At 47.5% G+C, this 12,989-nt stretch overlaps 1 protein-coding gene across 1 annotated transcript; it reads right to left on the bottom strand.

The window, feature by feature from the left end:
* Positions 1–310: 310 nt before the first annotated feature.
* On the bottom strand, positions 311–10,699 carry LOC135813916 (molecular chaperone MKKS-like). The gene is made up of 11 exons (XM_065326943.1): positions 10,332–10,699; positions 9,853–9,953; positions 8,800–8,982; positions 6,439–6,676; positions 5,710–5,998; positions 4,936–5,117; positions 4,450–4,604; positions 3,311–3,423; positions 2,823–2,914; positions 1,517–1,565; positions 311–1,354 (listed from the first exon to the last, which is right to left on the bottom strand). The coding sequence occupies exons 1-11, from the start codon at positions 10,347–10,349 to the stop codon at positions 780–782; spliced, it is 1,995 nt and encodes a 664-aa protein (XP_065183015.1). The 5' UTR covers positions 10,350–10,699; the 3' UTR covers positions 311–779.
* Positions 10,700–12,989: the final 2,290 nt, after the last annotated feature.

Genomic DNA, 12,989 nt, shown 5'->3' on the forward strand with positions numbered 1-12,989 from the left:
CTCTGGATTACATTAATTTTATGTTGATGTAGTATAACGTGCACGTGCAAGCAGGATTCAAGCATATCTGCTGCACAACTGCAGTTCAGTTGTACGCACTAAGCCATTTCCCGCTGCTTATGGGTCGTCGCAAACATTTTTTCGTCGTCCCTGAAACGAACATGTTCATTTCATACTTGGACCCATCCACAGCCCCGGCCGGCCCAAGCAATCAGTCCGAAAGCCACCAAGCTGTGCACTCAAGCGAGCCTGCACAGGATGTGCAAGCATGGCTGGCAGATTTGTGGAAGTCCAGGATCAGAACACTGCATTGGGTGCTGTGAGCCAATGCTGCTCATCATCAAAATAATCAGTCTGACATGACTCTAGCGCCTCTAGAATAATGTAGACACTGAACAAAAAAAATGGAGTGTCAATGCCTTCTACAACTTCAATTGTCGTGGAGATGAAACTGAGAAGCAATGAAAAATAGATACGGTAATATACCGCCAACGTCCATCCGTTTGAGCACTGCAAATCAATCAACTTTCGGAAGCAGATGATTCTAACCAAGAGTTCATAACCCCTGGGGGTTATGAACTCTTGTTCTAACCAATAGCATTTCTGGCTATTTCAGCGGTGTGCATGCACTGTCCGGCGGCGGTGGGAAGTGAGAGCTGAGTGAGAGCTGAGTGAGGTGTGACGACACGGGACAACAGCTTGTTGGTTTTAAAATAGCAAAATCTCACTCAATAAAATTTAATAGTCTTCAAAATGTGTGAATAATATGTACGGCATTATTACAACTCCTGCACTATAGTGCCAATGCGCACAGTTGCAGCTGCAATGTCAATGCTAGACCTCAGCATGGCAACTTTTCCGGAGAAATAGTCCCACTCAGCGCATGTAGGTCGCATGGGAAGTACTTGTTCAAATGGCGTAGGAAACGGAGCAGTACCTTCACCAATACTACTAGCACCACCGCTAGCATTAACAACACCAGGATGAGTCTGAGCAGGTGGTGAACTACCTGCTACTCCATTCGGCTGGGTTACCAGCAAGTCCCTGTAACGTGTATCATCTACTTTCCCGTTTGATGCCGCGATGTGGCTGGCACTAGTCCATACATCCGACACACAATCCACAACAAGCAAGTCTGTAAGGGTCCTTGCTACGGCACCACAGTTGCATCTAACCCTAGTCCAATGATTCCGAGCGACATCATCTCGTTCAGCCATGACATCATCATGACGTAGCCTGAACACGTGACTCGCATCGTTCGGCCAATGCGCAAGGCTGCACTGCGCAGGTGTCTGCACAGAGATCAGATGCAGTAGGCACTGAAGGAAAGTTTCCAGACACCTCTTGTACTGGCCTGAGAGTAAACGTATACAGCAGAGAAGCAGAGAAGCAGAGAAGGACACAGAAACAAGATACTGAGCAGCCTGGTATAGGCACAAAAAGAAGAGAAAGGTCAACAAATGCACTGGGCCATACCGTCACTCTCTAGTCTGACGTTGCCTTTGCTTGCTCTTACCTGGTGTGGACTTGAGATCAGCCAGATCATCTGCAGACGGCTTGCTAGCCTGCACAGGGAAAATCAAAACAAGCTTATCATTCACACTTCGCACCTAATTTTCATTATTTAGACAGATGTCCCTTATGATTGTCTCATGAAAATTGATAAAGAAATTTCTTGACCCATTTAATAATTTTCCAATTGCTGCACTTGCTACACTCGATGTCCGCCTCACTCTAATCCTATTCATTGCTGTAATAAAGGTCTTGTCTCCATATTGCTCATTTGATTAGTTGAAGCAAGGTTAGCCTTGAAGAATAGACGTTATGCGCTTACATCATCAGTTGAGATGCTTTGGCAAGGTCATGGCACAGCGCTGCACTAGCGACTCATGACGCATACATAGCGCCCATCAGCGCTTCCGCTGTATGCTTGTAGCGCCCATCAGCGGTTCCGCTGTATGCTTGTAGCGCCCATAAGCGGCTCCGCTGTATGCTTGTAGCGCCCATAAGCGGTTCCGCTGTATGCTTGTAGCGCCCATAAGCGGTTCCGCTGACTCGCCCCCATGAAATCATTCGCGTAACCGCTATACTATGTCTTCTATCAAGCAATAATATGAGGACGGAAAAAGTGTTTTAACTCAGCGTTTCATGCACTAAGCGATCATGAGAAAACAGTAATGAGTAACTCTGGATACTGGTTTATATACCCACAAAGCAAACAGTGTAAATGACAGCAGTTGTGAAAGATTGCATCACAGCATGACTTTGAAAGGTGTGTATGACAGCAGTGGGGAAAGATACTACTTCAAGTGACACACACTGGAGCTTGTTGTCTGCTACTTGATTAGGTGATGCCTGTGGATGGTTTGAAGTTCCGAAGGTAGTACTTATTCTCGTAGCGACACTTTGACACAAGTTCACTCCTCTTGTTGAGAGAGAGGTGCTTGGGTGTATGCGCGATCGCAAATTTTTCTGACGGGCATAAGTTGCACCTTTTGTTGCTGTAGGCCACTGCTTTGCGATGGACAGCCCATTGAATTCTGCATGCCTTCCCTTCATCCTTCTTGGCCCAGACGTACTGCAATAGGCGGGTGCCCTTCTAGTGTTGTCTGTGGTGGAATGATGATTGGTGGTTATAGTAGTGTTATTTGAATGTTGTCGCTGCTAATCCAGTATATTCCTATAGTAGTATATCTTCTATCCGTCAGCGCCATGGCAGCAGGATGACATTGTAAAATCCAAGATTGAAGGAAAGGTCAAATGGGGCTCCAGATCGGCGCCTCTCTCCGGGCCGACATGTGCTGCGTGTGTTTATGACTCACCATGCGCGCGATGTACTGTAGAAGATGCCACTCCGTACAGCCACCTCCGTACAGAACACATTGACTGCTAAAGCTGCCATCAAGCATCCTCCCTGAAAACAGTACCAGGAAAAGAGATACCCATGAATGGTATAAATGGCACACGTCACACAGTACGTTCTCTACCTAAAACCCTGCTAAAAGTCAACGGCTTACAAAATGGGAACTCCGGATCCTACTGTAGTCTAAACGCTCACTAAAGTGGAACTCCAGCCCAAAACCAACCCCACTATCTGTTGCGGAATCCAATAGCGTATGGCCTTAGTAATACAATGGCGAAAATCCGAAGCCATTGGGACAAGGAGAACCTACAATATCCAATTGAAATTCACGAAATTTTTCACGAGGGGCTATTGCCCCCTCCCCCCTCGCCCGTGTGACGTAAAACATTCTCTTTTTTACTGAAGTACATGGCACGTTGGATCAAGACAATTCGCACGGTCACTCACAGATAGATTTGCAGCACTGCCTCAGGTCCGCAAGTGCTGCTGTAGTCATGGGAGAGACCAGCACTAGAGTAGCAACTGACGTGTCACTCGGCACACCGGTCAAATGCCAGAATCTACAGGAGCAGAAGATAGCCGCCATGGGTACTGGCAAGAGTACATAACCTCCTAGAGTTTGCAACTCTAAAACTCTAAAACCTCTATCCAGCGATGTGCGTGGTTCAAAAGCAATATGCTGGCGAAGAGTACAACCGAACCACCTCCGAGAGTTATGCTCAAATCAGGGTTGCGTACAAACCAGGGAATCGCAAAATACCTGGTAAAACCCTGTAGCTGTTATGCACAGGGTGCCGGCAAACTCAGTTTAATGTATACAGGCTCGTTGTGTGATGTGAAGTTCTGCTGTCGCCGGCAGACCACATAGGCAGGAGTTGCACACTCGCACACTCTGGAGGGTCATGCACTCTTTGTACTGGTTACTCAAAGGCTTGAACTTGTCGTGACAGGCTTTGGGAAGCACGCCAGGTCAAGTGTTGTGCACAGTATTACCATTATTAGGTATAGTAGAGATTCATTCAGAACGGTTCTGAATGACGTTTCACGCGGTTTCATTGTAACAAAAATGGGTTGTTGGTACGGGAGCGTAGGAAGGTATTCGACATTAGTGCGGGCGCATGAGTAGGTGGGGGTCCCCTCCCCTCCCCCCCCCCCCGGGAAATTTTTTAAGGAAATCGGGCCCAAATAGCCCATATTTTATTGCTTCAAAAGTCACAAGACGAAATTATTGGTGTGGCTTTGGCCGGACCTGCCGCACCGGTTCTGACGCCCCCGTGGTAACTAACCACCGCTCAGTTGCACTGCAAATTCACAAAATCGATCAGAAATAGTTGATTAAAGTGTGCTCATTTTGACTATCTTTATGATCATTGCACAACTGAGTGTTGACCAGTGTTGCCAACACCTTGAGCAGTGGTTAGTGTTCAAGTACCTACAAGTAGGCAAACAACTCATTTTGTTACAATGAAACTGTGTGAAATGTCATACAGAACCGTTATGAATTACAACCCATTTTGGTAAAACAAAAAAAGTCTGGTTGCACACATACACGATACATTTCACTACCGTAGCAGTCAGTCGCTTACCCTGCATCGTGAACAGAAATGTGCTCTATGAAGGCTAGCTTGCCAACACTGCCATGTCCTACACTCTGCTGAATACTGGTTATTTCCGGGCCACCAGTCAGCCAGCAAGCCAGCGAGAATAGCTCCGCTCCCAGGCGATCGACAGCCAGGATGCCCTGAAAGAGAGACGCACAGATCCCAATGGTAAGAATACACTGCATGCACACGTGCGTGGGGTGATCTGTCCTGTGAGAACTGGACTGCGACTATGGCAATTTATGTTGCTGCTACCCGGTTGTGCACATAAAGGTGGGTATGTACATGCACACGCGTGCGTATGTGTGCGGACGTGTGAACGCAGGTCTGGGCATGTGCACGTGGGCTAAGGAATGATTATGTTAGCAATAGTGACAACTTGAACTACACCCAACAGTCACAATAATGATGTCATGTGATCATCGGCCATCCCGAAGACAGCATGACAGCCGAAGGGGCCGGGTGCCCTACCTGTTCAAGGAAGAACTGTTTGAGCATAGGGTGAATGCAGCGCTGGCACAACACCACACACACATCCAACTTAGTCAGCTGCGCAGCCCAGGCAAGCAGGTAATGCACCGCTCCGGACTCCAGCATGCCACTGGCACTGCCTGCAGCATCACACACCTCCAGGCCAATGCCTGCTGTCAGATCTGCAAACATACGTCCATGGTAGCAACACAAGAAAGAGGCCGCTGAGAGTGTAACAAACAAATTTTCAGTACCGTTGAACCTTGCACTGAGCTCTAAAACCCAAACCAGGTTGCTCACAAAGGTCTAGGGAAGAGCAAATTGGGAATGTCACTGGAAGCAATCTTTGGGTTAGCAGGCAGAACATCAATCAGCATGAGGTTAGCTACTTTTACCTGCTAGATGAAGGGACTACTGTGTGCCACAACTGTGGAGAAAAGATAGCGACAGACGTGCCCGAGGTCTCCAGCTTCCTGCCCAGACCGTGGTGTTTCTGTGCGATTTCTGCCGAGTTTATAATCTGGTATTTCGAGCTATCGGCCAGTTATTGGTAGGTGGATTGTTTGATGGCGTGTTTGCTTGAAACACATGCAGTCTTCAAAGATGTCGTATCAAGAGCGTGCCAACAGAGAACGTGATTTTATGTCCGCTCCTGTTTTTGTCCAGTTGTGATATTAGAGCTGCTCCGCTACAAGCACATAGGCCAATATTTTTGCTAAAGTTATAGCTGCTATTTTGCTTGCGTATGCGCTGGTATGAGAACCACTTGCTCACCTTGTGCATCAGCTGCGAGCGACACACTGACAGTGACCACATTCAGTCGATGATTGATGCCGAGCTGACGACTGCGCGTGTGGTGCCACTTTGCCAGTGCCCTGACCTGCTCGGTGCTCTCCATACCGCGGGGAACGATGCTGGAGGACGATACCAACAGGCCCGGGTACACGGTGCTGCCACATGGGTTGTCTTCAAACGCCAGCACATGTATTCGCTGCTGTGTGTCCTGGAGTAAACTCGTCTCTGGGCACTGAGGCTGCAGGTCTGCTTGGCACATGAAAAACACCTGAAAGTGGAGCAAAGATATAAAGCAGGTTTGCGGCACATATTTCCAATGTTTCCATTCCGGGTCATGTACGAGTATGTTCATTCAATTCCGAAGAATGTAGCCTGGCGAGGACTTGCATCACTCAGTGACACTCACCAAATGCTGCATACCAAGACTGTTACAATGCACACTTTTAACTTAAGATGCATTGTCATTTTGGACCCAAATTCCCGTGCCCACACAATATTGGGGATGGTTTGAGGATAAAAGGATCAAATGAGAGTGAGAGGCTCGGCTGTTGGTCACGTTGGGAATGCACATTGTACTTCAGTGCTCGTCAAATCCTGGAAAATACAGTAGGTGCATGACAAACACCAGGTCTCGCAGAGTTGCAAGCCAAACATGGCAGGAGATGCCTTTGTACTGGCAGTCCACAACGTGCGAGTGTCCAAGCTCACCTTCAACAGGTTCCGACACAGTGCCTGCCTTTCGTCACCACCAAACCCGCACGCGTGCACACTGCTCAGTGCAGTGTTGACCAGATTCAGCAGCATGTCCGTATTGCTCAGGTCAAGTCGCACACGGCATTCACATGATGGTGACAGCAGATACTCTTCCAGCTGGCGACCGAATTGAACGAGAATACACGATGCAATGCATGCAGGAATATCAAGCTCACTGAAGCTCAGCACCAGACTGTAAACAAACACACACACACACACACACACACACACACACGCACACACACTTGTACTTGTACTTGCTCACTGCCAAAACTGGTCACGTGGGTCTCCCCGGGAGAGGGGAGAGAGACTCAAAAGGAATCTTGGAAAGATGACTCAATTGGCCATTGAACCACCCAACGGCCGACACCACCCTGAAATCCCCGAACTAGGGTGGACATGAAATGATCCCACTTATGGGCTCACCACACCTCAGTAAGTGGGTGAGGACAAGGCGCAGAAAAGGATTGACAGCATCAGGGTATCCGTCCCGGGATCCAACTGCAGGTACCCTGCCCCCAGTGAAGGTAATACTTGGTACTAGTGTGGGTGGCTAAATCAGAGTGGATCTGATATAAGCTTCACTAGCACCATTGATTACACAAGAGTTAATATAGCCAGAAGCAGTCCATGGTTAACAGGTATGTATACTTCAAATAGAACGCACACACACACACACACACACACACACACACACCACAAAATCGGATGGGAGAATGCACAGGAGTGTGTATGCGGCTGCATGGTTAGTCTTCCTTGAAAGCCATTTTCAACTTGTTCAGAGCAACAAGCTCTTGGTACCCCTCTGTTCGAACTTTGAGACCATACGTTGCCTCAGAAGTAGCAAATACTTCAAGTATCTATAAAAACACTAGTTTCTGCATACACGTAACTTACCCGCATACCCTACAGGCCCGTAGCAGCCCCATTTTGGTTGGTCCGGCAAGATCCGACTTCGATGCTCCTCCTCCCCCCCCCCCCCCCCCCCAGCCCATACTCATACATATGCCGGTACATGTACAAAATGTACATGATTGTACATACATTGTACATGTACATGTACATGCATGTAATCGTGACCATGCAGAGTGACATAGGGCGAGAAAAGAAAGAAGGACGTTCGGCATGAGTCAGGAAAAAGGGCATCAGCATGTTGTGTCCGTCCAAACAGAACTTGTTGAAGCCTATGAAGGCATATCAACCGTATCTAAATGCATGTGATAAAAGAACCAAAGTGGACCTTTGGAGGAGGAGAAAGGATATTGCAATGGAATATCTTTGGTACAAACCCTATCTAGAAAGAATTGGAAGAAGAAAAGAATCAATACATTTCAGGAAGTACAGTGTAGGAACATTCACAGGCATGACTGTCCACATGACCTTCAGCAGAGTCATACTCCTGAAAGTGATGACATGTACATGTAGGTCTACTACCGGCACTACTACATGTATGTACAGTCAGTATCGCCTATAGCGTTGGTGTTTGATTTTGAGCATTTTATCACTATAAGCGATATATTACTATGACCGATACTGCATGCAATGTATGCAAGTGGGGTGTCAAATGACTCAGCGCGCCGTGCCCATACGCATTACATACATGTACAATGTCATGTAGCTGGCTGTAGCTCCGGACACACAAAATCAGCATTTCCTCATGATGGAGGCATATTTTGGCAACTTGTACAAGCAAAACTCACCACACTCACTGGACAAGTTCTTCACGAAGAAGTAACACCCTGTTCTTCTCTGACATCGCTTGATTTCACATCAATCACTATAACCGACGCAAAAATAGTGTAATAAAGGTCTTTTGAAATATGAATTTGATCACTATAGGCGATATATTACTATAGACGATTATTACTATACGCGATAACTGTGTATACTTAGTTATGGTAAATGAAAATGAATTTGAGAAATTGATCACTATATCCGGTATATTACTATAGCCGCCAACCTTATAGGCGATACGGACTGTACTACCTCTATGCTACTTATTGCACACATCCTCATCAATGGTACCGGGTGGACATCCTGAGCTGCTCACATCTGTGAGGTCCCGTTTTTTGTTTTTGTTTTGTTTTTTTTTGTTTTCTTGGTCGAATATTGGTCCGGCAGCTGCCGGACCTGCCGGACCGCCTGCTACGGCCCTGCCCTAGGGTGATCACTGAGGACGGATTTGACCATAGAAGTACATTGTACACCAGTGTTCCTACATGGAGGGGGGGGGGGGAGGGGGAGGAGGATCAGTTACCACTTTAATACAGGCATTCATTTCCTGTGCGTTCACTCATTTCGGACGAAGGCCCTTACCGCGTAGCCAGTACTCCCATGAGAGCAGCATGGCGTTCATCGCCGACATCAGCACAGTACTGGTGGATAGCTTTGTCCAGCATACCGCACACCGCATCCTCTTCATGTACCCAGTCTAGAAGACGAGACACTAGCGATGTGGTGAGTGCATTGCCTTGCGGCCCACTCTGGAGAACCTTCTGCCTACAGCACAGCCATCAGCAACAACACAGCACGATGCTTCATGGGGTTGGATTTCAAAACCTCTGAGAATCACAACATGCTGCTTCATGGGTTGGATTTCAAAACCTCTGAGAATCACAACATGCAGCTTCGAAGGTGCTTCATGGGGTTGGATTTCAAAACCTCTGAGAATCACAACATGCTGCTTCATGGGGTTGGATTTCAAAACCTCTGAGAATCACAACATGCTGATTCATGGGGTTGGATTTCAAAACCTCTGAGAATCACAACATGCTGCTTCATGGGGTTGGATTTCAAAACCTCTGAGAATCACAACATGCTGCTTCATGGGGTTGGATTTCAAAAAAGCTGAGAACCAAACAGGCATCATGCAGGCATCGTGCAGAGTCACTGCAAACATGATGCAGAGAACATTGTGGGTGGGTGTGTGTGTGTGCGTGCATGCGCGTGTGTGTGTGTGTATGTTGGGTCTGTTGCCTATGGGCTCGGCTACTTGAAGGTGTAATGTTGTACCCAGGCGCGTGCCCCGTATGGGTTCCTGGGTGCCCGGAACCCCCCTTTTTTTTTCGCTCAAAATGCAGGATTTTGCTTCATTTTTTGAACATTTTCCCCCCGGGGAGGCCCCCGGACCCCCCCCCCGCCCTTGAAGGGCACCGGCGCACGCGCCTGGTACCTGCCACCTTTGTTGGTTCCAGGGTTCATATATTTCTATTTGAAGTATACATACCTGTTAACCACAGAAAAGGCAGAACAGTACGCTCTGCCCATTTTGAGGTGTTGAGCACTATTTGCAGCAAGTGTGTGTGTATGTGTGTATGTGTGTATGCGTGCTAGCGAAGTACCAATCTGACACTGTGTATAACGCCTCACCGCTGCACAGCAGAACCGGTCAAACCCAGGAATAAGTCGTGTAGGTGCTTCAGTTCGGTTCTTGTTTCCTCCGACAACAGCGGATCTGCGATCACACTCACCTGTAGCAATAGCAGTTGCGCAATAACAGAAACCAGAATGAGAAACAGCAGAGGTAATTCACACCTAACAGGTCACCTGTTTCATGTGTGAGTATTTTGAGACAGTCTATGCGCCATGGAGTCACCGCTTATATATCGCTATGCTGCACTTAGTGAGATTCTAGCCTGTTTATTCTTCGGCGATACGTTCTTCGGCGCCCGACAGTACTGCTACAGTGTGTGTACGTGTATCAGGGATATGTAATATGGAGGAAACCATACCACACAAGCCTTCACATTCCCCATTTTTATAGGATGTCAGACTGCGCGGAACAGTGTCCGATTTTGAACAAGATAATTAAATTTGGCAGCACTGAGCAGGTAAGGAGAAGAACGTACGTGAAGTTCACGAGACATGCTGAACTGGTCTTCACTTCAGTATTCCTATAGCGCCTAAGCGGTCTACATCTTGCTGATACCGTAGGGATGGTAGCGCTGGTGATAGATGATGGCTGGAGAAGCAAGTACTAGTATAGTAGTGTAGTAACCATTCACTACTACCGGTATTACCCTGGCGATACTAACTACAGTAGGACAGAAACGAATATCATTTGAGACGCTATCAGTGATTCTGTTCAGAAGCTAGCGATTGTTTTTTCTGTAATACCCGCTGCTGCTTCTCTTTGCGCGCCCCAATGAACCGTCATCGGATACACAGCAGCAGCAACTACAGCCCTAACGCCCGAGCAAACAACAACCATTCATTGTGAAGATATGGAAGAACTGGAAATGTGAGGTTGTGGCCCCAGGCGAGGTAACTGGTTGAGCCAGTTGTCATGGTTGTACTTGTAGTTGAGGATAACGACGACTCACGTGCACAAGCAGCAAAGCCAGACGATAAAATATTAAAATATTACTTACCCGGTAGTACCAAGAGTTCATAACCCCCTACTTGTAGCCCTGGGGGCTATCATGGTTATGAACTCTTGGTAGTAATTAGTAATTACTAATAGTACAAATACTCAGTAATACATGTAGTAGTACAATGCAAGGTCATGCCAAAGATCATCCATTCATCATGATTCTGGAGGAGTGGGGACTGGGGAGCGCGGCCAGAAGATGAGACAACCATCCGAACTGTAACTTGGGTCAAGCCCAAGGGGGGCGGGAGTCCGAAACTCCTCTCATTCTTCTGTTCGTTGTACAGGTATCTGTACTCTCCTGGCCGTTATTCATTCATTACTCAGGACGCACAGACACAACAGAAGGATGCGGACGGAGAAAGGATGGACAAAGTACTACATGTAGTACATGGCATGTTTGTGTCTTTCCCTCAAACCAATGAATACAATCATGATCCATGTAGATCTACATGATTGTACAATCGTCATGTAGGTTGCAGATTGAAGGTCTCCTGCACAAATCAAGGAGTTTCGGACCCCCTCCCCCCCCCCCCCCCCACGAATACCGGGGCTTGACACCGTAGACGGTTCGGACGGTGGCAAGGCCGGGACTCTACCAACTCATTGTAGCCTAGTTTATCATGGTTGCAGTCAGGAACACTGTTCTCCACACAGTGTGTCCGCTGCCTCTGGTACCTGCTGTCCTTCAAACATGTAACATTACAACTACTCGACCATGTAGTCTCCAGATCTTCTGGCCACACTCTCCACAGGCCCACTCACCCGCCTAGGCTTTGGTACCTGCTATCATCTTCAAACATGTTAGACTATCATAATTCATTATCATAATATCAAGCAAGGCTTGTATTATCATGTATTGTACAGTACATGTCCAGTCATGTACAGCTGTAAAGACTGAAGTGCAAAAAAAGTGAAATGAAAGAGGCTAAAAGAGAGGGGGGGGGGGGGTGAGGGTATTACGCCATTCTCAAGCTTTTTCAGCTTACGTGACTGGCTATTAGACTGGCAAGAGGCAAGGCTCGAGCTATAGGTTAAAAATCAGACCAAGAAACTTTCTATAAAAAATGTAAAATATCAGCCTAGGCATTTAGGCCGGGGGAAAAAGCCTAGGCTCCAAGTTGAAGAAATGAATTCTAAAGTAAATCACTGACCCGGCACATCAGAGAAAAGGTACCGTAGCACCTCTGCAGAGCACAATACCGACATGAAATGGTACAGAGAATAGACGTGTGTACATGTACACAGATAACATGTGGCAAAATAGACGTGTACGTGCCTGGAACTGCGCATCGGTAGCACAGGGAGTGCCATGTAGGTCACCGTCATGAGGGCGAGGAGTACATTGCATGAGCTGGTATCACAAAAAGCAGCCAGCTGGCGTACCAACCAGTAGGGTATGGCTTAAAATAAACCTGCAGTGGAGAATTCGAAGAGCTGAACCGCACCGGGGAAAAATATGTCGGCGTCAACAATACTGCAGCAGCTATCCGTACATGTAGCAGTACTGGCAGAGTATGACCGCCATGTTCTACACATGTTCTGGTATACATGTGTCAAGGATGCACACCGTGGCTCGAACCTGCACCTGGTCAAGTGCACTGCATGGTCGTTCACACACCAGCTTACATGCAGCAATGCTGGCCATCGCTGACCAAGCATATCACTGGCTGCATGTTGAGCTGCAGGCCCCAAATCGGACCGACAAAAGAGTCTGCTTTTCCCTCTAGCTGATAACGAGCGGACGGCTTGTAGCATGTGGCAGAAAGCTGGGTGTGTGCGTTGCTAAGAAGATGAGAGATACGATGAGTACAATGGAGAGTAAGAAGAATCCAATGATCAGTCCCATCAGAGTGGGACCACTGAAGTAGCCAACACAGTCGACTGAGTCGTCAAAGCGAACGGTGCCTTTGGAAAATGAAAAGGCCTGTACTTGCAAGCCAGTAACATTGAGGACAACACTGGATGAGTTGACACTGGTGCACGTGCCGTTGAAGGGGTTGTGACCTTGACGTGTTCTCCAGCTTTTCTCAACATTGAGCGGCACCCACAGACGCTGAGGCTGGCAACTAAATGAGAAATTACGCGGTGCAATAACCCAGTCGTTCTCATCCTTAGGCAGAAAGCACGTCGACTC

Source organism: Sycon ciliatum, chromosome 4 (assembly GCF_964019385.1).
Source record: "Sycon ciliatum chromosome 4, ocSycCili1.1, whole genome shotgun sequence".
NCBI classification, from domain to species: domain Eukaryota; kingdom Metazoa; phylum Porifera; class Calcarea; order Leucosolenida; family Sycettidae; genus Sycon; species Sycon ciliatum.